General features: G+C 38.7%; 2 protein-coding genes across 6 annotated transcripts; one reads left to right on the plus strand and one right to left on the minus strand.

Annotated features, from left to right (window-relative positions):
* The first annotated feature begins 1,391 nt into the window (after positions 1-1,391).
* On the plus strand, positions 1,392-13,450 carry LOC122658765 (unconventional prefoldin RPB5 interactor 1-like). Its single transcript, XM_043853871.1, has 6 exons — positions 1,392-1,489; positions 4,188-4,298; positions 4,460-4,561; positions 12,625-12,695; positions 12,785-12,850; positions 12,939-13,450. Exons 2-6 carry the CDS (start codon positions 4,238-4,240, stop codon positions 13,239-13,241), a joined length of 603 nt encoding a protein of 200 aa, XP_043709806.1. The 5' UTR covers positions 1,392-1,489; positions 4,188-4,237; the 3' UTR covers positions 13,242-13,450.
* On the minus strand, positions 7,292-27,654 carry LOC122658763 (serine/threonine-protein kinase tricornered-like). 5 transcript variants are annotated; one of them, XM_043853866.1, is made up of 14 exons: positions 27,356-27,654; positions 26,619-26,793; positions 25,141-25,224; positions 24,681-24,922; positions 23,639-23,867; positions 23,409-23,488; positions 23,221-23,305; positions 22,989-23,123; positions 22,466-22,579; positions 21,572-21,619; positions 20,381-20,459; positions 16,580-16,636; positions 15,473-15,584; positions 14,984-15,188 (listed from the first exon to the last, which is right to left on the minus strand). In XM_043853866.1, the coding sequence occupies exons 1-13, from the start codon at positions 27,595-27,597 to the stop codon at positions 15,535-15,537; spliced, it is 1,620 nt and encodes a 539-aa protein (XP_043709801.1). In that variant the 5' UTR covers positions 27,598-27,654; the 3' UTR covers positions 14,984-15,188; positions 15,473-15,534. The 5 variants fall into 5 exon arrangements, with proteins under 5 accessions (XP_043709805.1, XP_043709801.1, XP_043709802.1 ...); XM_043853867.1 differs by having other exon boundaries at positions 14,984-15,179; positions 15,464-15,584; positions 22,989-23,120; positions 27,356-27,652; XM_043853869.1 differs by lacking the exons at positions 14,984-15,188; positions 16,580-16,636 and adding an exon at positions 16,637-16,760 and having other exon boundaries at positions 15,464-15,584.
* Between the last annotated feature and the right edge of the window lie 78 nt (positions 27,655-27,732).

A 27,732-nucleotide genomic window follows, 5' to 3' on the forward strand; every position in this document is an offset into this window, starting at 1 on the left:
TAATTGGATGGGGTCGGTCGCGCGCTTGCAAGGCCAGACCTGGAATTGACACCCCTAATTATATTGTGTTTATTTCAGTATTGAGACTTCCTTTTGATAAAGTCACTGTGAACATGCTATTATTTTGTTCATTGGGGGTGATGCATGTCTGTTACATGGTGAATAAATATCCATATTTTTGCTTATGGAGCAGCCATGTTAAACACGTACCATATCATTACTATACGCATTTTATTACAAAGTATTATTACTGTATGTCTGATCAGTTTATTGTCGTACATATCCGTACCCGTTCAATTGCCATTCCCAAACTTACTGATTTAGGGTATAGGCAGTTGTTAAAAATGCTTTTTAGTTCGAGAGGGAAGACTCAAAGAGTGAAGACACCACTCATGAGAAAGTCAGGTTAAAATTTTGAGAACTGTATCGGCCAGGCCTCAGGCTCTTCCTGTTTGAAATCATCATGATTGCCAAACCTAGCCCGGTCTGAGTTGCACCCACTGGACCTGATTGGTGTTAAGCACGATCAGGTCATCGAAACTTCTGAAAAAATTTTGCAGCCAAAGAAATGGAATAATTTACTTCCCCTTTTTACAAATATCCTTTTAGATTATAATATTTTCCAAAATATCGTTTTTGATTCCATTTCTTTGGTAGTGAACCAGGTAGTAGGAACATTCCTGCAACCCGGGTAGCAGCAAAAATTTTCCCCCTATCAACTTGTTCCGACCTAGGATAATAAGCTCATGAGCTTGGTCTTACTTCACTGTCGAGAAACGAAAGAAGACTTCCATCACCAAGCTTAGCTCAGATGTAGCTCGCTTCTTTTTGGGTGTGAAGCATTGTCAAACCAAAATACCCAACAAGCATTAGCTCTCCCTGAAAAGGAGGTGATCCAGCCGCACCTTCCAGGCGACTACCGCCTATTGTCGCTAAAGTATCGGATGGTTACTTCATAGCATGGTTCTGAATCTCGGATCGGATCGGCTGATATTGGCCGGATCGGATCTGTATCGATCGAGGCCGATTCTGAGATTAGACAGATACAACAAGGTTTGACTGGATCGTTCCTGGATCAACCGATCCTTGACCGATCCGACTGAATATTTTTTTATTTTTTCAAAGTTTTTAGGTTTTTTATATTATCTTGACCGATACTGACCAATACCAATTGATATTGACCAATCCGATCCGATCCCGAGATCAAAACATCCGCCAACTTTGGCTGATATATGACTTGATCCATAAAAAAACGATTTTGGGGGTGTTTTGACCGATCTGACAGATTTGTACCAATCCGATCCCGATCCGAAAAGATTTTGGCAATGACCGATGCCGAGTCCAATACCTGTATTTTGAACCTTGCTTCGTAGAGCATAATTTTACATAAAACCTATGTAGTAAGCTGATGTTCCAGAGTCTCAGACCGACAACGGCTATCGAACTCCACAGAACAGAGCTAACAAAACCTGCTATTGATTCATACTCAGTAAGAGTCCTTCTCTCTCTCTCTCTCTCTCTTTTGCTGGGAAGAATTATTTGCTCACTGATATGGTTCTGTAATTTTCCAAGGATGCTATAGTAGGATCGGCCCTTTAATATTTACTTACTTTTTTTTTTTTTTAGGGTTTCTCTTACTTTATACCCAATGTAATGGTAGTTTGTAAAGAATCGGAAGATCGCATTCAAGGTGTTTAAATTAGGGTTGAGAGAGTAAGAAGGTTTTCTGGCTGGCAACTCCTCTATCCAGTTATTTATTGAACTAATGTATAAGGACGATTGCCAGTAATGAAGATTTAATATGAAATTTTTTAAAGCTCAAAACAGCCTTTTCAATCCCTGTGTAATTATTTTTGCTCGACTTCTAAGGTGATTACGAAACCATGACTGTTACTCTATTACCAAAGAAACTTAAGATTGTTAATCAAGAACAAGTAGAATTTCTCACATTTCCTTTTTATTTGAAAAGCAAATGTCTCAAAGATTTTACATGATATTCATCCATTACAGCGTAGGTACATGATGATTTTATTGGGTTTTGTGTCTTATATTAATATATTCTATAGTGGCCCACATAGTTACAATTGTGCTTGTATATATTTGAGACAAGTTTTGGATCCATTATATTTACAAGAGTAAAATGGTTATTATGTGGGGATTAGGGTTTTTTTGGTTTCCTATATATTATATCTATGGGGAAAACTCTAGACACAAGCAAAGGAGATCACATTGTGAGGTAAAGAGTGGTGTAGTGTGTTTTTCTGGCTTACTGAAAATTTCTCTGGTTCTCTCAGGTGGATATAAGCATTCGTGCCGATCCACATTAAATTTCTCATGTGTGTTTTTGTTTGCTTGGTTTCTTCCTTTTGTTTGTGCATTCGGTCAAATGCTGTATGCATAAATTAAATCTTTTCTCTCAATTTGGAAAGTCACACATTGTACATGTGCTATGAACTTCCACTGTTAGAGATGATAGTTGGGATTCCCCAACTCTTGGTTTCTTTGCAATACAAAGAACTAAAGATCTGGCATTGTGAAAGGTATCCCCCTCCCCCAATATCTTGAATTTGTTATTTCTATTGAGTATAAGTTTTTCTAGTAGTCAGGGTTCATTTGCATTGAAAATTTATACAATACCATTTCTTTGGTACACACTGGTCAGAGAATTTTCAAACTAAAAGGTTTGTCATCTCAACTGTTTAATGCCAAATGCACTTATGCTATGCACCAAATAAAGTCCCACAATTCAGCGTAATTAATATTAAAATTTTTATATAATTGACTTAATAATTTCCTATTGGTGTTTTGCTTCTGAGGAATTTAAAGTGATCAGTGCTAGCAACCTTTCAAGTGATTGAATCCAGTTCCTTATCGTATCTTTTCTTTTTTGTTGCATCGCATAATTTCTGCTTGAAACCCTCTTAACAAGATCAGAAATTATGTTCATGGTCGTTCGTTTTTCCCTTGGACCTTCTCCTCCCCTCCACTCTCTTCCTGGTGTTAGAGGGGCCATAATCCCTATATCTCACTGTGTCAAATTGGAGATTTTGTTTCTTGCATAAGTGGTCAACCAACCTGGGGAATGGAAATAAAAATATGGGCCTAGGCTAACAAAACAAAACCATACAAGCAAGATATTTAAATGTGTATCGGGATAGATAGCAACAACTATTTCATTAGACATGCGTATTTTTGATTTTCCAATTGATTTACATGTTTCATTAAGCAAATTTTTTGATGTACTGAGTAATAGGCTCTGGTGTGATATGTATGTTCCATAAGAAAATCAAACTTTTTTATTCTTATTAATTATTTCTGATTCGCCATCTCTTATCTCTTTTTGAAGGAGTCCAATTAGATGACCAAGTCTTATTCAGAAAGATTGGCTCTTATAATGTGCTTGAAGAAAGGTTGAACACCTTATACCCCAGTGTGCAAGGACCAAATACCCATTTACCCTATTGATGATCTTGCTAAGAACAGGTTCCATTTGGTTGTAGAGAGAGTTTTTCTTCTCTTAAGTTATATGAATTAAGGTAGTTCTGAAGTTTTAAAGGATGAGAGTTGAATACCATAACAATGTAGGGTTTATTAACATGTGCATGACTGGGTTTGCATGCTATTGTCACTGATAAATTGGTAGCAGATGCTAGGATCACATCGTAGTCTTTATACTGTCTTGAAGAACATGCGTTTGGATCTGTGACAGATGTTGTTCAATAATAAGAAATGAAGGAATGTTTCTGTGACATTCGCAAAATGAGAAACATGGGCTCTGTACAAATTCACTCTTGCATATTAATCTTTTCTTTTAATGTTTTTTTAGAACATTTGTTCTCTTTCTCAATAGCTTGACTTAGAGAGGCTCTCTAATATATGTGTGTTGTGATTTTATTGCAGCATACATACCTAATCACCTTGCATGGGCTGTTCCTTCAAGCAAGTCTTTTCATATATTGGTTCTTATAGGGCCAGAGTCTAAGTTTACCAGCCAGTGTATTTATTCTTTTTCGCTTAGATGTTAAAGGGACCTGGTTACAGTTGTTTCCTCTGTGGGGTTCAAACCTGTTGTTCTTTACTTATTTCTGTCTCTTGGAGAGTATTTAGACCCTTGATGGAGCATTCTACTGGCTCAATCTGACATGACTTGAGCGTCGCTCATCTTTTGCTCGTTTGCTTTTGTGCAATTAATTGGAGGTGACTCACCATCTGTTATTTGGAACACAGGAATATACTCATGGGGCCAACAAGTAAAGATCTTTTGAGCTTGGAAAGGGAGAACTCGTCGTCCAGCCTAGGTATCTCTCTCTTATCATTGTGATTGTTGTTGTGTTGTTGGTGATGATCTCTGGAAATGTTCTTTACTTTACCCACCCCAACCACCCCCCCCAAAAAAAAAGAAGAAGAAGAAGAAGAAGAAGAAGAATTACTGAAAATCAATTTACTTGGTTTTCTGCAGAGTCCGCCCTTCTTGTTTGCAAAAAAGAGTTGCTCTCTAAAACCCCAAAGCCAGTTCGCACTAATGAGAAACTTTCAACGACTTCCTTTCCAACAAGCAACGGTAACTTTAAAAAAAAAATTCAACTGTTAATGGATGTTTGCACTTACACCTTCTGTTTAATTATACTCTTTCTCTTGACTCTCTGTGTGACCCCATACAAGGAAACTCGAGGTGAAAGGTTATGGGGGACTCGTACTTTCATATGGACTCTATCTCCCAGCTAGGAAACCTCTAGGTCTTTGGATTTCACAATTTAATTTACTAATATTCCTATCCTTGCCTCTCAAGGCACACTACCTCTCCATTTAGTAGATAAGCTGAGTTAGCAATAGCCTTGGGGCAACAATCCTGTGTAGGAGACTTGTGTGATGACATCTGCTGCATGTTTTTCCTTCATGGATTTCTAACTATTGCTATATTATGTGGTGAATTCTTGTGGTGTCGTTAGCTCATTTCCAAATTACAACAGTCTCTGGAGTGGGAAGAATACTTTAATGATTTAGTTTAATGGACTAAGTTATTTCTCAATATGAGATGTTTACCTGTATAAAAGTAAGGGAAAACAATGTAAACACTAGCAAGATGTAATGAAATTTTATATGCTAGCACCATATTGACTGTTGGATGAAATGAATTTGTTGTAATATGGGTATAAGGGTAGATTTGTCCTTAGGGGCATAACTGTACTTGTACCTCATTCTATTCTATGATAAATAAAGCATGGCTGCTGTCGCTCTAGACACAAACCATTATTCCCCAAAAATTATCATGGTGATTTTTTCTATTTGTTGGTGATTCATCTGGGATTAGCAGTCATGTCAGACGTTACTACTGCATCAACTGGAACTGATGGAGTGATTTTTGGGATTCATGGTGATTTTCCTTCGTTCCCTGTTAGCTCTATCAAGTTGGATGGGAGCAATTACTTGGTGTGGTCTCGTCTTTGTTTCCTGTCTATCGCTTCCCGAGGGTTTTCCAAGTATCTTACAGGTGAAATTGAGAAGCCTACTACTACTGGTCCATCTCAGGAAAAATGGAGTTCAGACAACTCCTTGGTGATGTTGTTTCTCATTGATTCCATGCACCCCAATATTGTACAAGGTTACCTAATGATGGATACTGCTGCCAAGATTTGGAAAGTGGCCAAGGATACCTATTCTCAGGTTGGGAATTATGCTCATATCTATGAGTTGCGGAAGAAAATTCATGAAACCAAACAAAAGGAGATGATGTTATCTCAATATTACTTAAAGTTGCGTGGACTGTGGCAGGAGTTAGACTTTTGTGAGGACTTCAAGGCTACCTGTTCCACTGATGCCACGAACTTCAAGAAGCATGAAAACAAGCTCCGGGTGTACCATTTCTTAGCTGGTTTGAATGTGGAGTTTGATCAAATTCGTGCCCATGTCCTTAGCCGAGATCCCTTTCCATCCCTGGAGCAATCATGTTCCTTGGTTCAGATGGAAGATAGTCTCCGTACCGTGAAGTTGCAGCCCATCTCACAGGAGACATCAGCTCTATACATTGGTTCCAGTTCTCAATCTCAGGGAGGATTTACCCGCTCAGGTGATCGTACCACTATTGATAGGGAACCAATTAAGTGTGACTATTGTGGTAAGGAGCGCCATACTAAGGAGAACTGTTGGAAACTTCATGGTCGTCCCACTTCTTCCCGTGGATGTGGTCGCTCTAACCCTGCCCATGTATATCACACTGAGACATCCGATACTACACCCATGGGTACTTCTTTATCTCAAGATGAGTTGTTGATGGTTCCCTCTCCATTGTTTTGGGGAAGGGTTCTATTCAGTGCTCTCCTTTGTTATCCTTGTCCTCTGTATTGCATGTTCCCAATTTTACTGCTAATATTCTTTCCATTAGTAGTCTTACTAGGGACTTGAATTGTAAAGTCACGTTTTTTCCATCCCACTGTTTTTTTCAGGACTTGGTTATGGGGAAAATGATTGGTAGTGGTAGATTGCACGATGGTTTATACTTGTTTGAGATGGCCCTTCTTCTTCATCTGCTATTACTTCTCAATCTCTCCACATGGGTTCTCCTCAGTTTGCTTTATTTGACTTGCATCAATGGCATAGGCGTTTGGGTCACCCATTCCTTGGGACTTTAGCTAAATTTTTTCCTAATTTATTTTAGCATTGTAATCCAAACGAATTTTTCTATGATGCTTGTGTTTTAGCCAAACAGACTCGTACTATTTACCCTATATTTGATAATAAAAGTGATGTTTCCTTTCTTTTGATACATTTTGATGTGTGGGGCCTTGCCCGTTGCATTTCTGTTAGTGGATATCGTTGCCTCGCTGGTTTGTTACCTTTATTGATTGCCACACTTGTACTATCTGGGTATATTTGCTGCACCATAAGAATGAAGTATTTGGCTGTTTTTAGATGTTTCACAGCATGCTACAAACTCAATTCGATGCTAAAGTTAAAGTCCTTTGCACTGACAATGGTACATAATACTTGGACAGCCCCTTCCAATCTTATCTTGCTGCCCGGGGTATCATACACCAAACCAATTATGTTGATACCCCTGCCTAGAATGGTGTTGCGGAACGCAAGAATCGTCACCTGTTGGAAGTGGCTCGTTCCCTCATGTTTGAGATGTATGTTCCTACTCGTTTTTGGAGTGAGGCTGTTCTCATTGCTGCCTACCTCAGTAATAGAATGCCCACTCGAGTTTTGGACTTTTGTTCTACTCTTGTTGTGCTCCTAGGCTCATCTTCGTTCGTGGTTCCTCCGAAGGTGTTTGGTTGCGTTTCTTTTGCTCATAACTATCATCTCTATGGTAAACTTGATCCCAAGGGTCTCAAGTGCATCTTTATTGGCTACACAAAAGGGCTATAAGTGTTGCCATCCACCTTCTCGTTGTGTTTTGGTAACCACGGATGTGATCTTCTATGAGTCAGATGCCTATTACCCTTTTTCGCCACCTTTTCAGGGAGAGAACACTATTCCTAGGGAAGATGTGCTGATGGTGGGTCCCCTTGATGGTCCGATGTTTCAGGAGAATGAACCTATGCAGACAGAGATGGGGACAGGGGATCCTTCACTTCAGGGGGGAGACTAGGCGGAGTAGGCATACTAGGCCACTACAAGTTTATGAGCGTTCGAGGGGCAAGCAAGTTGATACCACCACCACCACCACCGTGTCTACTCTACCCAATCAACCACTTTCCTCTGATCCAAGATCCACAATGTCATCCTTCCCATCAGGTGAGTCTTTTCCTCTTAGTGATCATGATCCTTCTCTTGATTTACCCAATGCTGTTCATAAGGGCAAAAGGACTTGCACTCAACACTCTATTTCTTATGTTGTGTCATATGATTCTCTCTCCATCCTATTCTGTTTTTGTGTCTTCCCTGTCCTCTGTTTCCATTCCTCAGAATTGGCAAGAGGCTCTTGCAGATTCACGATGAAAAGATGCTATGATTGAAGAAATGAAAGCACTTGGGAAAAATGACATATGGGAATTAGTCTCTCTTCCTCCAAATAAGAAAACTGTGGGCTCCAAATGGGTTTTCATAGTCAAAACAGAAAATGGATGTTACAATGGATCGTTATAATGCCAGACTAGTTGCTAAGGGCTTAACCTAGACTTATGAGATTGATTACCAGGAGACCTTTGCTCTGGTCGCAAAGATGAATACTATTCAAGTTATCCCTTCATGTACTGTTAACTTGGGGTAGTAGCTGCAACAACTTGATGTCACGAACGCCTTCCTACATGGTGAACTTAAGAAGGAGTTGTATATGGAAATTCCTCCTAGCTTCTCTAGTAAGGAAACTCAAGGGAAAGTGTGCAAACTGAAACGGGTACTGTACTGCTTGAAGCAATTGCCCAAAGCTTGGTTTGGACGTTTCCATAAGGCTATGGTATCAGTTGGGTATAAACAAAATAATGCTGATCATACGTTATTATCAAGAAATCAGGTGATCACATTACTGTTCTTATTGTATACGTTGATGACATTGTTGTCATTGGGAGTAACCCTATAAAGGATATCCCAACTGAAGGCCTATTTACGAAAGGAGTTAGAGATTAAAGACTTGAGAAACCTACGATATTTTCTTAATATTGATTGCTTGCTCTACACAAGGTATCTTCCTCTCTCAAAGAAATTATACCCGTGATCTTTTATCTAAGACTAGGATGCTGGGCTCCAAACCTACTGATACACCTCTTGAAGCTAATGCCCATTTCAAGAGTAAAGATGGCGACTGGTTGATAAAGGTAGATATCAGAGATTGGTAATGAAGTTGATTTATCATTCTCATACTTGTCCAGACAGCTTATGTTGTGAGTTTGGTCAGTCAGTACATGCACGATCCCTATTCCACACTCATGGAAGTTGTGTTTCGCATCCTACGATACTTGAAGTCAGCCCAAGCAAAAGGTGTTCTTTTCTCTCCTCATAATCACATGCGTGTTGAGGGATTTACATTGTAGATTGGGCTGGTTCTCCTGATGACAAGAGGTCTATATCAGGGTACTATACTGTTGTTGTTGGTATCTTGTCACCTAGCGTAGCAAGAAACAAGCTGTGGTTGCCAGATCAAGTGCTGAAGCAGAATTTTGTGCTATGGCCCATGGCATTTGTGAAATGTTATGGCTTCAGAGTCTTCTCCTAGATCTTTATGTTGCTGTTCAACTTCATATGATGCTGTATTATGATAGAAAATCAGCCATTAACATTGTTCATAATCTAGTTTAGCATGACTAGACAAAGCATGTGGAGATTGACTGCCATTTTATATAGGAGAAACTTGAGCAGGGTGTTATTTGTGTCCCATTTGTCGAGTCTCTTGACCAGTTTAGCTGATGTTTTTATTAATGGTCTTACTAGTAAGGTATTTCATCATATTGTATGCAAGTTGGGCATGTGTGATATCTATGCACCAACTTGAGAGGGGGGGTGTTGTAATATGGGTATAAGGGTAGATTTGCCCTTGGGGGCATAACTGTACTTATACCTCATTCTATTATATTATAAATAAAGCATGGCTGTTGTCACTCTAGACACAAGCCATTATTCCCCACAAATCATCATAATTTCATTTCAACTGTTCGTTTCCATTGTAAATGCAGCACCCAGATTCATTGACGTTGTGTGGCTCTCCTCTCCCCTCCGACTCTCCCTCCTCCTCTTCTTCTCCGTATCCAATTCCCCCTCCCCCTCCCTTGCCGGCTTCGGCTCCCCCTCTCCCCTCCTCTCCCCTCCTCGCCCCGGCGCCCCACCCCTGCCCACCACACCCATCCCCTGCTCAGAAACTCCCCCCTTCCCTACGCCCACCTCTGCCCTCTGCTCCCTCCTTCCCTCCCTTACCCCACCCCACCACCCCCACCCCCTCACCCCCTTTTGCCCCGACCCCACCCCAGCCCACTACACCCATCCTCTGCTCAGCAACTCCTCCCTTCCCTACACCCATCCCTGCCCTCTGCTCCCTCATCTCCCTCCCTCCCTCCCTCCCTCCCTCCCTCCTTTGCCCCCTTCTGCCCTGACCCCACCCTACCCCACCCTTGCAACATTGAAAATCCAGCTGTGCTGCACCTCCCCTCTCACAAGGAGAGAGATTCTGTTTGTTGTTGTTTCAGTCCTTGTGAAGCAGTTAACTTATTGGACTGAGTTGGAACTTTTGAATTGAAATCTAACAAGTTGTGTATTAAAAAAAAAACTTGTTTGACAGAGAAAATTAGAAATCCAGAGTAACAGGGAGCTGAGTTCTTCCCTTTGGAGTGAACCATTAATTAAGGTTCTTTTCCTCTAATTATTGAGCTTTCACTGTTTTATGTTTTAGTTTTCTTTCATTTTCTTAGTCTTCCGTGCATCCATTTACTCTGTTAAGTCCCCTTTTCAGCTGGTAACATCTGTTTCTAGAGTTGTGTTTCGAAGATTTTTCTCGGTTATTGCAAACTCCTAAAGCACCCTCAGGCTTATTTCTTTTCATGTCTGCTTGTTCTTCCATCGATTTCTGGATATTGGAGGTGTGGGCTCTGAGAATGCACATCGGTGGACTTATTTTCAGGGGCTGGGCGCCGAGGCGGGGAAGTGAGAGGGAGAGTGGGATGGGTTGGCCACTTGATGTCGCTTTCCATTCAGCTTATTCGTGAAGACCCATCCCAACGACATCAACAAGATCATTGTAAATCCAGTTGTGGGAGATGCAAGGCATTGGGTGCAGTAGCGGTGGAGGGAGAGAGATACAACTGTGGATGGATTGAACGATTGAGATGCTTTCCATCTCGTCCAATTGTCAATAAAATGCTAGTGTGTAAAATTACATTATACACTAGTGTAGATCCCCCTTTTTCAAAAAATATGATTTTTTTAATCTGAATATTAATTGGGACCCGGGCTGGCTCCTACAAAAATTTCCCTTTTAAATGGCTGTTCTGTACACTTGCTGACGCAGGTACATCACCAAAAGAGGCTTATTTTGATGGGAATAAGTCTAGAGTTGGGTTATATAAATGTTGGGCCTTTGATCCCATGGTTTTTTTTTTTTTTTTTTTTTAATGTAATAGGCCATTTTTATGGGCCTAAAATGTGGGTAATTAGGTTGTATACAAGATTCATTCCTTAGTTTTATTTTTATGTAATTAGTGGTCATGTGATCATTTAAGTGATCATGTGACTTGGTTAAGTGGTCATGTGACAACTTAAGTTGGGCGGGATTGTGACTATAAGTCCAGCCATGTTTTGAGTCTATTTCTTTTGTTATTTCACTTTCCTAGTCAGTTTAGGTTACCTAATAGGGTAAGGATTGTTTTAGGCCTTTTCTTTTTAGTATAGGAGTCTATTTTTTAGTCTTTATATAAGGTTGTAAGAGGGGGGGGGGGGCAAGTATTGAACACGAATTTTGATCAATGGAAATTTTTTTGCTGCTCTTCTTCTCCATTGAAGATTTTTGTCTTGTGTTTGATCAAGGCTGGTGGGATTGGTGTTTGATCCAATCGACACCTTGCGGTGTGAAGCGTGGGTGGATCGTTTGAAGGAATCAGTGTTTGATTTGATTGATAACTTGCGGTGAGAAGTTCGGGTGGTTCGAATTGGTTATTTGTTTTCTCCATTGCTGTTACGTTCAAGTTCTAAATTCAAGTTCTGATTTCAAGAGTGATTCTACATCATCAAGCACTGTTCAAGTCTACAACATCACCCTAAGTCTAGAACTGAAAACTTGCAACTATTCTTCTTCGCTTCTAGAAGGTCACATGCAAGGTGATTTTCGCGAGAATTTTGCCCAGCCAAATCTAACCGTTAGAACCTGCTAAATTTTTTATCAAATCTTCCTCAAACCCTTAGAGGCTCGATCCAAATTTCATTACCATCGACCCAACCAATTGTTTGAAATTACACTTTTACCCCTCTCTCCTATCTCTTTTAGGAAACCTCCATAACTCCAAATTGAACCATCTGATTTAGCCGTTACTTTCAGCATATATTCCCCTCCACCCTACCCAGACTCAACCTAAATATTAAGCTCATTCAACCACCTGATTTCCTGTTATTATAAACCCTAGATTCCATCATCTTCCACCTTTCAAAACCCAAAACCCAAAACCTAACTTGCTGCCAATTCATTCCAGCACACATTCTTCCATCAAAACTTAACACAACCTTCACTCATAGACTCCCCTACACCTTCAAACCCTAATCCTAATTTCACCAAAAACTCAATTTTTTACCTATCTGATTTACCTGTTCATAACAGATCCTGGTTGTCTGGCTCCTAGTTGGTCCTCTGCCAATCTAGGACTACAATACTTGCTGAATGTAAGAGATGTAGAGGTACAATCATTGAGCGCCATCATTTTCTGATGTAAAAATGTACTTGGTTGGAACGGTCAAATTATTTAGGAGTCACAGTGATGTACCCTCTTCCTTGAAGGTGCTTTAGATGTGACCAGACTAGTAAGTACTGATAAATAGAAACCAGGGAAGATGTTTTGAAGTGTGGTTGGTGGAAATGCCCCTAACATCCAACATAAGTTCTCTAAACTGAAAAGTAGAGTTCCTCTAGGAGTTATCTGGTAAAGTTCATAACCCCCTAAAGAAGTTGGCGCTTCTCTAATTCAATCAACTTTGTTGCCTTTGCCTCAGTCCTTGGAAAAGTGAAGGCCTTCTTAGGAGTTATGGAAGAAGCTAATAAAAGACTGCAGCTTGATGCACAGGTATAAAATAAACAGAATCCATCCCTCTATTATGATTTGATCCCTCACCTGTTAATTAATGCTGAAGTGCCACAACTGCTCAAATGCAGGAGAAATCTCAGAATGACCATGATATTGAAGTGCTCACTGGGAATGAAACTGAAGTTATCGAAATGGTTAGTGAATTGTTTTTCCTTCCCTCCCTTGTACTTTTATAAAGCCAACAAGTTCATCAATTTGCATGGGCTACTGCCAAATGAACAGGATTTGTTGTTGGGTGTTGCTGATCTTCACACCCCAGAGGCTGTGGCTGCTGCTGAATCTGCAATTGTTGGATCCCGACCAGCATGTCTGTTGGCAGCCAGTGGTAGTGGATCATACTCATCAAGCAGTGATGATGACAGTGACAGTGACAGTGACAGTGACAATGACAGTGGTGATGATGATGGTGACAATACAAATGAATCTTGCTTGTCAGACAAATTCCAAAAGCCAAAGTTGGATTCAGATCCATCCTTGGATAACAATCGGCCAAAAGATCGACCTAGGATTATTGAGCTCCAATGAAGCTGCATCAATTGGAAATGTAATATAAAAACCAGTTTAAATTCCTATGGGTTGAGAAATTTATGGGTTTATATATGCAATGATCAATTTAGGTGTAGGATACATTACTAGTTGCTGGATTGTTGCATGTTTGAGGTTTAAGTATTGTGATAGTTTTCCTTTTCCATGTCTTATATGTCCCATCAAAATAACATTTACACACTACTGGAGCCAAAGATGGTATGGGTACTTATTGATTAGTAGAAAGTGAAGATGTTGGAATCACTACTTTAATGTTGGTGGATTTGGTAGGCCTGATCAATTTTCAGGGCGCTTTATATGGTTTGTTTGTTAAGCCCCCCTTTCTTCTTCTGAGTTGGTCCTCTAGGGCACTTCTTAAAAGTTGCAGCCACACCATTACCCAGAAAGGTTTCTGCCATGCCTCCTATTTCCCTGACTCAAGATTTTGGTAGCCTGATTGTTAGATAGACTGGAAGTTTTCTGAATAGGCCACTTCATATGGTGCATCCTCCCTTGGATTTTCAATGGTTACTGTAAACCTGATCTTCCTTGGTTTTTCAAACATTTCTGAGAACTAATTTGACATGGAGAAATCAAATTAGGGTGAAAGTTTACCCATGAGGCCCTGACTAGCTGACGTGGAAATGTCCACCCAATTTGGGCACTAACTGGACAGCCAAATGTGCTAAATGGGGTGGAAGCCCTCCCAAGCACAGGTTGTGCTGAACACAATCATTCCCTAATGATTCACTATACAGTTTTTTTAACACTAGTTTCTGTTTATCAAGCTTAGGCATGACAAATTTCCATTAAAATAGAACTTGGCATTATGAAACATGCATTGCTCTCATGCTCTTTGAAGAGGCTTAGGCTTGTAATTAAAGCCATCAAGAGGATCTGTTTACCCACCTTTACCCTCCAAGGGGCTGGGATTCTTTGCCCTGTCAGCCATCTGTGTAACTGACTTTACCTGTCTAGGTGGCTGATCAGGAAATTTCTCATGTATTCTCAACAGCCGACCTAATTGCCTAACTAAATTTGAACCTTGTTAGATGGGAATTGAAGGATCCGGCTCCTCTCCAATGAGCTCACAGCCCAGCCGTCGGATGCCTCCCACAGGAATAGAAGGATAGTCAACTAGATGCATCAACTGTAAGAGTGGTCAAAAGTGGCTACAAGCCTACAACCCCCTTATCCTCTGTTTTAGTGAATCGAGTCACCCATATTTTCAACAAACCAAAAAAAAAAAATAGAATCGAGTCACCCATATTCAGTCGACCAATAATGAATTTCATGCTCGATGAAGCTCCACCTATTGAATAAGACCAATTCTCTCTGGCGCAGGCCCAAAAAAACAAAAACAAAAATATCAACTTGCCAGATTGTTTTGAGAAGCCCTGGTGTTGCGTAAGGCTGACTCGTTGTGTTGCAGGAGGGTGCGCTGAATAGGTATTTACCCATAAGCATTACCCATGACATCTAAGCCCATAGCCAATGGTCCAATTCGCCAACCCAAATGTCATTGATAATTTACTATCATTGATTGCTATGGATCGAAACCTGCCTTGCCCATCCATATACGCGGATAGGGTAAGGAAAAGGGGGTGAGTGAGAAGGAAGGACAGATCAGGCCTAAAATTTGGCCAATTTTACAAAATCCTACAAAGTTCTTAAATTTAAAATGCAGGGAAAATGTACGCCTTGTTCTTCTGGAAGTTTTCTTCAATGGTTCAGATGCTGGTAAAAACTGAATATTACTTCTTATTCATAGCCTTACAAACATTTCAAGGGAAGATAAAAAGAAGTCATCTTCTTCCTGTAAAAATCATTTACATACCAAAAATTTCCTTCTTTTGGAGGGGCAAAAGTGACCAGGATTAGATCAGCTATCCACATGTGTAGAATAATTGAGAGGAAAATACAATGTTTTCACTTCCTACAACAGCTAGGGATGTAAACGGATCAGATTCGGCTCGGATAGTGCTATATCCGCATCTGCATCCGCATCCGATTAGCTTTCGGACAGATTCGGATAGTGCTAAATGGATACAGACACGGATACGGATCGGATATTTTATCCGTTTACATGAAAATATAACTTTTCGAATAGCTATAGCCTATCCGTATCTGCATCCGTTTAGTTTTCGGATGGATTCGAATAATGCTAAACGAATACGGATACGGATACGGAAACAGATTTCGGCTATTCATTTACACCCCTAACAACAGCTTCTTGGATGAGGCATATAAAAAAAAGGCATGCCTGCTCTAATAGGAAAGAAACTAGAAGAGATCAACAGGTGTCACCATTTGGATTCACACTTTCTTCCAGTTCAACTTGCCCTACATCAGCATAAAACATAATTAGTTGAGTATCAAAAGGATGGAGGGAAAGAAGCTTTACTGATTGTAGTAGAAGCAGAAAATAATTTAAATAGTAAAGATATGTCAAACATCCAAACAACAAAACAAAGTAGAAGATTAAATATAAAAGCCTGTGGTTTTGAGTTCCCTGGAACACTTTGTTATTGGTGAAGCCTGATCTCAGTCCAGAAAGTGCAGCGGGGTTCTTCGGAGGGCCGTTTTGGCTTCAAAACGTGCCAGAAAGGCCTAAAAGTGCACAATCAACATATGTTTAGTTCTAGTCTGAACCAGACCAGGTGGGTTTTTTGGGCTTCTGGGGTGCATTTTTGTAGTTTTCTGGGTTAGGGCTTCTTTATAAAGTGTTCTTATCTCGTTGATAGGGTAAGGTGAGATTTGAGGGTTTGTAACTTGCTTTAGAGAAATAGTGAAATCCAGTTTCTATTGCCGGCCGTGGATGTAACCTACCTTCTTGGGGGTGAACCACATAAAATCCTTGGTGTTGTGTGCTTGTGTGTTTGTTCTTTCTTCTTTTTCTTCTTTTCGTTTTCTTCTGCACAATTCCCATTTCTGGGCCTTGTTTTTCTAACACACTTATACCCTCTCCACTCTTCTCCTCCCCCCCCCCCCCCCCCCAGGTGGAAAATAAACGGACAAGGGTGTTAGTCAAAATGATCCCAAGTGAATCAACATCTAACTGAACTTCATCTCGCAATTTTGGAATGAAATAATGAAATTAAATCATTTAAAATACTTCTGCTGCATGTTACAATATCAAAACCATTTTTTTTTTGGGGGGGGGGGGGGGGAGTTCACATAGTTCACCTTACGTTCACTCATTATGGCCTTGATTTTACTAATTTCAATATCAATGTTAGTACATATTCTCATCCTCAACCATTGGAGCTATTTCACATTAAACACTTAAAATGAAAATGAAAGGAAAACTCTGTGCAATTGAAGAAGGTTAAACATACCAAACAAGGAAACAATGGAGGATGTCTTTGAGGAACCATTTGGTTTCATGACTGTACCTGCAAGTCCCATAAGTCTGTTATGATTGGCAACGTGCATGGACATGGACTTAATAGTCTTTTTCCATCTTAAACAGAAAATATATCAAAGTTAAATTGTCCTTTCCAGGAAGCAGGACAGAAACTGCATTAGCACACATATTAAAGAGCACCCCAGGAAGGGATAAATTGAGTTGCTACCACGAAAAAATGGGAAAGGGAGAGTAAAACACAACCTGTAGACCCAAATTACAGCAAGAAAAAACTAAAAGTTCCAGTCAACTTCCATATGTTTAATTTAGCATTCGCTCACAACCTGGGAAACTGCATTAGCATACATAATAAAGAGCACCCAGGAATGGATAAATTGAGTTGCTACCACGAAAAAATGGGAAAGGGAGAGTAAAACACAACCTGTAGACCCAAATTAGAGCAAGAAAAAACTAAAAGTTTCAGTCAACTTCCATATGCTTAATTTAGCATTGGCTCATATTATTAGCTCACAAGGTGCTTCCTCACATAATGTGTGTAAGAGACCTCAGCCACTCATTTAGAAGTTTTGTTCATCTTTATAATGTAAGATATTTGACCAGATACTGGGATGAAAAAGGAGTGATGTGCATATTTCATAGAAATTTATATTTAGTCCTTTTGCTAGAGTTCAAGAATTATGCTCTTAAAGAAGCTATAATAGTATAATTGATGGTCGCATCTAGCTAATGCTACAACAGGGTCTTGATAACTCCAGAGAGTGCACAGAGTATGAGCAGTAGTAGGAACTAATGAATATTCTACAGAGACATCTAAATCACCATTATCTAGAAGCCTTGCACCACATGGTTCTCATCACAAGAGATGTGAGGGGCATTATTGACAAGGAGAGCAGCATAGCATTTGAGACTTCATTTAACTAAAGGACTACAGGAGTGAAGCATGTGGATCAGAGGACTCTAATTAGAAACAAAGTGATCATGATACCTTTTCTTTTAAAACACCTCTCGAGGATCTTTCACCAGAACACTTGAGCATAAACATTTCTGAAGTATGAATTGCCACCAAAAAAAACCTACATGGTTTTCTGTGAGGATAATTCTGCTAAAATTGCATAAATCAGCAATGCTGATCAAATAGTGATTCAAAGTATTGAGATTCTAGAAATGGAAAGTTACACAGAGTATGGTATATTGGAATTAGAATCATTTTAATTTAGAGTCATTAAGAGTTCTCAAGGATGAGTTTCTGGGAATGAGTATTACCTTGTCAATTCAGTGTACCATTGATTCACTTGGATAATATATAATGACTGACTTATAATCAAAACATTAAATTACCACTGCCACTATCGTCATTAAGTATGCCCCTAACCATATGGGAAATGTCCTACCAAAAAAAAAAATCATATGGGAAATGTGAACTGTCCTGTTTGGCCGGTCCATTCCCATACAAAGCCATATTCTCTGCTAAAGTGTACACTCTCTAATCAATTCTGAATACCTCATTGACATCTTTGTCTGCCATTCTATTTTAAAGCTAATACCTTCACCATTGTGCTCCATTCCAGAAGTGCAGTCAATGAAGATTGAACACGACCAGATTAAAATTTGAATGAGAGCTACACTCAGTTCCTCAGTCACATTTGTTTTTGAATCTCTTTCATGATCTTGCTACTCATTATCTTAACGACCTTTCCTCTGTTGGAGTTTAAAAAAAAAAAAAGGGGGGGCGTACCCAGTGCACGAGGCTCCTCTGTTGGAGTTAGTAATTTGAAATTTGATTTTTTGTTCAGATTAGTGTGTGTGGCTTTTAGAATCCAGCATGTAAAATGATGTATTAGAGAGAATGTTCTCCAAGCAATACAGCCGCGTGAAGAAGAGGACCAGGCTCTCCATAGCCTACAGTTCCTCAACTGAACCAATTCTGGTTCAGGCCATACCAGCCATGGTCTGGGTGTTTTTTGGTTCACCCAAAACCAGAATCGTGGGGATATAGTTTCTATTTTAGTTCTATTATCTTTAAATTAGAAACTTTCTATTTTAGTATTGTTGCTGTAAAAAGGAAACCTGTGTTCTTCTATGTGCGGGGACTGTTCAAGACACTTCCTATTTTTTGTATCTTTCTAGAGGCAACTAATATCCTCTATCTATTGTAAGGGGCCATAGCGCCTTCCCCACTATTTTGAAGTTGAATAAAATTTGGATTTGTACCTTTCTTAGCTGTGAGATGCTGACCTAGGCCATAGGTGAGAGGTCTTGGCATATCCCCTTCCCTTTATTTTCTTCCATTAAATCCTTAATCCCTACAATTGTTCCTTAATCTATTACTGGAGTTGTGTTGCTGATATACTGTGAGTTCTGGCCTTTTCTTGGAGTTTTATTGCAGAAACTTCTCCTTTCTTATATTTCTCAATCTGTCCAGCAGATCTTTGAGATATTTTGGATAGTTCATCCACCGCTAGTATTCTTCCATCGACCAGAAGTTGAACCACATCCACTGGTTAGTTCTGTTGAAAATTAGTCAGTTACTAATTCTGAACCTACTTACTTATTTCAGAACTTTGTCTATATTTCCTAATTTAACCGTTGGATCTCAGTCACAATTGGAGGAGTTATTCATCATCTTAGAGGCCTGTTCGACCTTGTTCCCCACCCCATCTGAGTTCTGATTTATCAGATATCAATAGTTTCCAATTCTGGTTCTCTCCCCAAAGATGCCCTGCAGTCCTACCTTGTGGGTAGATTCTGTACTTTGTTGTTTTTGAACCTAGAATCCCACTAGAAAAAGTCAAGTTGGATGTATCTAGAATCTAGTGATTATAAGTGAACGTAAGGAAAATGAAAGGTACGTGGGACACAGTGTCTAGGGAAGTGTGCATTGAGTAGGCAGCAAGTTACTTTCCTCTATCTATAAGTATCTGTGACCACATCAAAGCACACCCCACAAGAGGAAGGAAGTACAGAAGGGTCAAGGGGGATCAAAGGTGGTGGTATTGTCAAGTCTTCTAAGCTTTTGATATGCTATTAGTGTTATTTTTAGAGTCCAACAAGGTGTATGACGTTGGAGCTCTGTATGGCTTCATCAAGGACCATACATCTCCGGAAGATCTTTATCCATTTCCAAGATCCAATTCTTGTATTCCCCCCCCCCCCCCCCCCCAAAAAAAAAAAAAAAAAAACTGTGCATTTGTGTTTCTTAATTCCAGTAGCTTCAGCTAACTTTCTTTTAATTAAATTTTTATGTTGTATATTCTTGGGTTCCTGACATCCTCTCCAAAGCATAGCTGCTCTTTGTTTCATCTCATAGAATTTTCTATGGACCTACTTCATATGCTATGGTCGTAGATTCCAAATTTAAAGAGGAATTATAATAAGCCTAGAAGGAAAATAAATATAAAGAAAATGGAACCAAGAAAGGAATTAGAACCTGCATGTTGATCCCCCCAAATAAAACTGTGCATTTGTGTTTCTTAATTCCAGTAGCTTCAGCTAACTTTCTTTTAATTAAATTTTTATGTTGTATATTCTTGGTTTCCGGACATCCTCTCCAAAGCATAGCTGCTCTTTGTTTCATCTCATAGAATTTTCCATGGACCTACTTCATATGCTATGGTCATAGAGTCCAAATTTAAAGAGGAATTATAATAAGCCTAGAAGGAAAATAAATATAAAGAAAATGGAACCACGAAAGGAATTAGAACCTGCAGGTTAATCCATTATTAAGATATATCATGGCATTTTGACAGAAAATCAAAGTCTGAGATCAACAAACCTGAAGTTCCGATTGCTTTTAGAACATCTGATTTCTTGTAAGTGTACCCAATGAAATTGGCATCCTTTGACGTCAACATCTGCAATGTTTGACACGAATAAATTTGGAGCTATTTTCATATCTACTATATAATAGAATGTAGAATAAAGATTATTACTTTAAAAAATTAGAGGACAAATTAAATGAATCTTTCATGAAGATTTTTTTTAAAAGGGAAAGGTTAAGAAGGTTTATAGATGATGAAAGTAGATCCTGGACTCGTAAAAGGTGTCTAACAACTAACAGCACAATTTGTAGTGACAAGAATCAGGTAACTTGCTATAATCTATGTTATATTGTCACCTAGCATCTATACCCTTCGAGGACAACACATTTTATGATCCAGGTTTTGCAAAGCATGCCAATCATGATATCACGAAACCAACAGATAAATTGACACATTCATCTAAAAAAGAAGAAGAAGAAAATTCTAACAGAATTAACTCATGGTGGCTTCACTGCCAGAAAACTCGAAATCATAAGATTTTATGTCATCTGTCATCAAACCTCCTAGAACACAATGCAATTCTACTTGATATAAGCTCCAAAGGGAGTATATAATTATAATTATACAAGAGTTCAAGGGTTCCCTTGATGTTGTCCATTCCTATGAAGTAGAAAAGATATGATTCTACCAAAAAAAAAAGAATTAGAAAAGAAAAGAATATAGAAGAAACATAATATATGACAGGAGCAGGTAACCATTGAGCACTAGAAGACCAAAATTTCCCTGTACCAAGTTGTGACCTTCCATCTAGGCACCATTGGTTTTAGTCATCCCATCATGGGAAATCTTAGTAAGAAGTATATAACCACTGTGCTCCATAATTTGACAAGAAGTTGGATACTTTCTGTCAGAGTTAAAGACCATTCAAATGTTGATATTATCAAGAATGTATGTGCAAGGTCTAGTTAAACATGAACTTCTAGCCCTCTGACCATAACAAGATAATAAGATCATCTCCAATAATGCAACCTGGCCTTCAATTAAAGAAAAATATTGTGTATGGCTGTATGCTTGTATCCAGCTACAAACATGTAGTTTCACGTGGAAAGCAGACAGCTTAATTTGGTTGCGATAGGATTAAAACATAGGCAATTAGAACAAGGGTAAAAGAAAGGAAAAAAAAAGCTGACAACAACAGCCAGTACCTTACGCCAGGGTCCTACTCTTGGCAATGCTGATGGTGGACCTTCTACCTGATAATGAGAAAACACTTAGCAAAGAGATCACCTTCAATTAAGAGAAGAACCAGAAGTAGTAAAAGCCACAAGAATGCCAAAAAAGGGGAAAAAAAGATGTATGATGTTAAAACCGCTATCCCAAAAGCTCAAGCTGTTAAGTAAGGGCCACAACAATGTATATCAACACACAGAAACACCCTGCACACATGCAACCCCCCCCCCCTCCACACACACACAAATGCATGGCCATACATGTGACACCATCACGTGGCACCGAGGGTACAAGGTGTAGGGGCAAAACAACACATAACACAAACCCCTCGCATATACCAGGGATCAAACACCTGACCTCCTAGCTCGGATACCATGTTCAGTTGAGAATATAAAGTTAAAGATGTCAAAAAAGAGAAGGTGCATAGTTGTCCAGGGTAATATTTTTGGTGTTGAGAGTTTAATGACATCCATTCTATTATTCTTTTAGTTACACTATTTACTTCCTCTGATTTTTTCCTTTTTTATGGACCAGAAATCCACTGAAGTTGAACTAAAAACATAAAATACAGACGTGAACAAAATAGACGGCTTTAACAGTTTGAGATTGGTCCTCTAGTACATCGGATGAATAAAATACCTCGCAGACAATTAAGCACATTGTTGAGTTTCATTATTCTCACCAAGTACATCAAGGAAAATCCTATTGTTTAATACACAACAAATTTTAAAGTAATTCAGTTTATAGATGCCAAACATTCTTTTTCAGTACTATGTCTTCCATCAAATGCACCTTGAATTTAAGCTACAATAATACTCCTAACTTACAAAGACCAAAAAGAGTAGTTACTAGATAGTTTGAGAGCTCACCTCATCAAACTTCTCAAAATTTTGAGTATCTAATTCTCCATTCACAGTGGGCTTGTAGGCAGCTTCCATTTCGTACAGCATGTCCCACTGAACCCATCTAAACCATGGATGTGCCTGAATAATCATTTACAGTTATATTGGAATACTTTGCTGGCCCAGCTCAAAAGACACTTTAGAAAGAAAAAGAAAAAACCATATACACCTAGTGCATTTAGCATCCTAGGAGTAAATGCATAGGAGTAAAATATATGCACAAGGGCATGCAAGCCCAACCATATCATTGAGAACTCAATACATCATTGAAGAAGGATCCACTCAGGGCATAACAGATATACAACTCAACTGAACTAAGCCTTATCCCAATTAAAGGGGGTTGGCTACACAAATCCTGTTTTACCATTGAACTAGGGAATTACTGCTATCTACAACCAAATATTGTCAATCATATGAAAGATAACAAGAGTGAGAAAGCAATTTGAATTAGCATGGAAGACTATATTTACATTTCCAACAGATAACATACCTTTATTTCTTCTACTCCTCTGGTCCCCAGCCTAGAGTCAACATCACATAGTAAACGACATATCAGATCCCTAGCCTCTTCTGATATTTTTGGTTCCTCAGGGAATTTCAAGCATGTTCTCCAGTTGATTATCTGTTATGCAACAGAAACATCAAATTACTATGCTAGATGAAGGGACCAAAAGAAAGGGAATAACTAGTAAAATACCCAATAAGCACCAAATACACCTAACCTTTTTGCACGTGATCCTTGGGTCATCAGAACAAAAGGGAGGATAACCTATAAGCATCTCATACATTATCGCCCCCAAAGACCACCTATAAACAAAAGAGTGAACTAATTTATAACAAAAATGTCTAAATAGACAAGGTCAGGAAAAAATTCAATTTGTAATACAATAACTTCAGAAGTAAGTCCCACCAGTCACATTCCACTCCATATCCTTTCTTCAGCAATACCTCAGGCGCCATATAATCAAGAGTTCCAACAGTAGAATATGCCTACACATTAATAAAGTCCAATTATTAACATAACAAAGCAGTGCGCAGTTCTAGATACCTAACATATATAACCATACAAATTCAAAGAATTCCATTTGTTTAAGATTTTTTAATAGAAGAGAATGACATAACAGAGGACGAGGATGATACCAATACTCGTCGATTGCGTTTCCATTGCTGTAATTGTTCTTTTGGCATTAGCCAAGGAGCTCTATCAGAAAGTCCTTCAGTTTCAATTTTTTCTGGTTCCTGAATACTGAAGAGTTCATTTTCCATTAAAAATGTTGAATATATACAATCCAGGGGCTTACACAAGCCAAAATCTGAGAGCTTCAAATGTCCACTTCTGTCCAATAGCAAGTTATCTGGCTTTATGTCCCTGCAGGCAGGACTAATTTGTATGAGAAATCCTACATTCCATTGTGGAAAGTTTATGACTTTAAAAAATTCTATATTTACTTCAGATTTAAATAACAAGAATGGATAAACTGCAAAAGATAGTTGTTTTAAAATTTCTTAAACTCCTACATTTACGGAAATACACCGAAAGGGACCAGAAGATATCAAACAGTCTGGTGTAAGGGGCTGTAACAGGCATACATACAAATAAGGGATCCAGGGGGGGTGGAGGAAGATAAATGGGTCATCACTGGCCATGCGAAGATCATTTTATCATGAAACCAGTTGTCATTCTGATAACTTTATGGTAAGAGAAAGTATTTCTTGCATCACATGAATGTTTTCAAACTTAACTGAAATTTTACGTCGTTTCACATGGGAAGGAGATAAAAGAGGCCTTTTTATTTTGGGCGCTATGTGCTAGACATAGTTGGATGGTTAGATAAGACATTACAGTGGGGGATAGTGAAGTCTTATGTGGGTGTGTGGAAGAAGGAATTTGAAACTGTATTTGCTTTTTCTGTTTTTCAGATTTCTTTCAATGTGGAGTAGCTATGGGCATTATTTTGAAACTTTTTCCCTCTATTATTCGACTATTTTTTATTACTATCTCTCCAAAATACAATCTTTGCATCAAAGTAACTCAGGCGTTTAGAACTATGGCAAGTACAGATAAATCTACTCCCTCAAGAAGTTTATACACCTTCAGAACTTTCTAACAAGAATCTAGCAACCTGTGATCAGAACATAAACCTTATGTAACACCAAATTCTGCACGACATCAACATTATACCTGTGAATGTAGTTATGCTGGTGAATAGAATGAATGGCTAGAATGCTCTCTGCTATGTAAAATCGTGAAACATCTTCAGAAAGAACATCCGCTTTCATTAGAAGGGTCATGATGTCACCACCAGGTAAATACTCCATGATAAGGTACAAAAATTCAGAATCTTGGAAAGAATAGAATAGTTTTACAATGAAATTGCTGTCAACCTCAGCAAGTAAGTTCCTCTCAGATCTAACATGCTCAACCTGAAAGAAAGGAAAGGAATGACAATATAAAAATAAGATGCACAAAGAACAAAACAAGTTGAGTATGTATCATGGTAAAGAAGTTGATTAAAAAGTTAAAAAGGATATCATGAATGTGTCCATTCACAAATTTAATTAATTATGAAAGTGTAAACGATACTATGTTACTATATTATCACAAAAATAAACACCCGGCATTAGTTTAGAGAATTGTTCACCTGTCCACGACTAAGCATTTCTGATTTCTTCAACTTCTTCATGGCGAAAATTTCTCCAGTGTTTTTAGCACGGCAAAGTCTTACCTGCATTTTAATAAGCAATTCAGACAACAGCAATATTAGGGAGAAAGCAACCTGCAAAAGAGTAAGAACCATTATGCTGGGCTGCTAGTAATTTAAATACTCTGTCTTTCCTATAATATTATGATAAACAAAAAAAAAGTTACCAAAGCTGTTGGGCTTTTATCATTCAATCAACCACATAGTAGCCAATCAGCACCTTATGATTCATATTCTTCTCCAGGTTTAGCAGTTTAAGATTTAAAATAAAGCAAAAGAAACTTTAACTGGGCCGAAGAGTAACTGAAGAATGACTATTTGACTATGGGAAAAATAAACCACAAAAACCAGATTTAGCTACCAACAGATGAATATGCCCCCATTTAAGAAGCAACAATTGCCGAATAAGTTCATCAGGGACTAATGAATACTAAAATAGGCAGGAACACAAAATATATCTTCCAACATAGATAAAAATACTGATGCACGAAAAAAAAGGATAAACAACTACAGATACCACAAAATAACTCTTATCAATTGGCTGATATACCATTAGACTTTTGGACATGGTGAAAGGGCAGATTGACTGGCTAAATTTCCTTCCAGTTCTGGTTTTTGCAACCATGATCTAGTATACATTCTCCTCATACCATATCCGACCTTACTCATAGTGCTTCTATTTCTATTCACTAAATAGCCAGAAAATTGTGTTTGGAAGCAGGCTAGAAACAGACCTCAATAAAATTGACTTGATTTTAGTTTCACATTTTACAGCTTCCTTATTGGCCATTTACTGGTGTATTCCTGGTTAACAGCATCCTCTTTTGTTGCATAAATCATGCACTTTGCAAAAGCTCAAATCAAAACAAGCATGCATAAAAGTATAAATTAAAAGTAAAAAAAAAAAAGACAAAAGAAGAAAGCCAACTAGGGGAGTTTTGAATTTGATCAAATTTTAGTTTGAGAGTGAGAGAGAGAGAGAGTGAATGAGGGTGGTCGTAGATCAGGAAAACCAAACAAAGAAAGCAAGCAAGTCCTCCTTCGCGGAAAACATAGCACAAGTAAGTAGAGAAGTACTGACTGATACTACAGCAACTCATCGCTTAAAAAATACCAACTCTTGGAAAGAAAAGCATGCCTTAAGTACACCTAATGCTTATTTATATATGTTTGAACACACACCAGCTCACATTAAAATCACACCCTTCCTACATTCTCGTCTATGCATTTAATAGACTTGCAGAATGGATTCATCTTGAGTAATATTATCTGTCATGTACTTTCAAAGACAAGGATAGGCAGGGGTAGCATTCAATTCTACTCTGGAAAGTTATCAGAAGAAAAAATCCACACAACCTATAATAATATTAGAAGACATCAAATCTAAAAGTTCTCCTCCTATCATGTTTCACAAGTACCTCACCGAATGCACCTTTTCCAATTACTGTTAATAGCTCAAAGTCATCAATGCCCACTTTATGTCTTTGCAATCGCATATATTCAGTCTCTTTCCGTTCCAAATTCCTCAGCATCTCTTGCTGTTCTTCATTTGAGATTTGAGCTTCTTTTGCTCTCCTTTGAAGTGCCCAGCGTCTGTAACAAAATAGTTTCAAACTATATTACCATCTCTCAAGAAACAGCAAATGCAATATCACTCAACCTATTTTAGAAATAGTAGGGAACATTGCCTGATGACATATTGAGAGTTGTATCACTTCAGAGTATCTCAAAGGCAAAGTAACTGAATATGCAATTGCAAATGAACTACCAAAGGGAGAAAATCCAACTGAAGATTTAAGGATCTATTTTGTTCAATTTTTTGATTCGCACCCTCCCCCCACCCCCCTCTTTTTTGGGAGAATACTAATTTCAGAGTGTTGTCTAGCTTACGTTTTTCTGGACAAACGAAATAGAGAAAGAGAATGAGTGTGCGTGTTGTCTATAAATGCAGTATGATCACCACCATTATTGTTATGGGCATGGTTATTACTAATTAGTACCACAAGAAAATAATAACGATGATGAGACAGTGAAACAATCTGAGCTAGGGAGTGAAGGAGGTCATTAAAGTAGAGCAATTTCAGTATCATAACTCATCATTAAAGAACTGAATGCAGTTAAACTCAATTTATAAATTTTCATAGTTGAATTGTACCGTTCTTTACGATCTTGGAGACCTTGAAGATGGTTCTTATAATGATTCTCAATAAACTGCTTAGCAGCAGCAGCTTTCTGACGAGTCACCGGTGAAGAAACAGAGGCCTCGACATCCAAATTGGATGCCTCTGTTCTAAATTGTCCACCGCCGACACCTCCTCTATCGTCCTTCAACCTCAAAGTCCCCAATTTCATTCCACCATCACCAACACCAAAACCACCACCACCACCACCTTCCATCTCTAATCACGATCCGATGAGAATTAGATCCACTGGGAAGAAAGAACTCTATGTAATACCAATATAGGATCGATATTGGAATCGGAATGGAAGGAGAAAGAAGACACGATGGATGACGAATTGACGTATTTGTAA

Source organism: Telopea speciosissima, chromosome 4 (assembly GCF_018873765.1).
Source record: "Telopea speciosissima isolate NSW1024214 ecotype Mountain lineage chromosome 4, Tspe_v1, whole genome shotgun sequence".
NCBI classification, from domain to species: domain Eukaryota; kingdom Viridiplantae; phylum Streptophyta; class Magnoliopsida; order Proteales; family Proteaceae; genus Telopea; species Telopea speciosissima.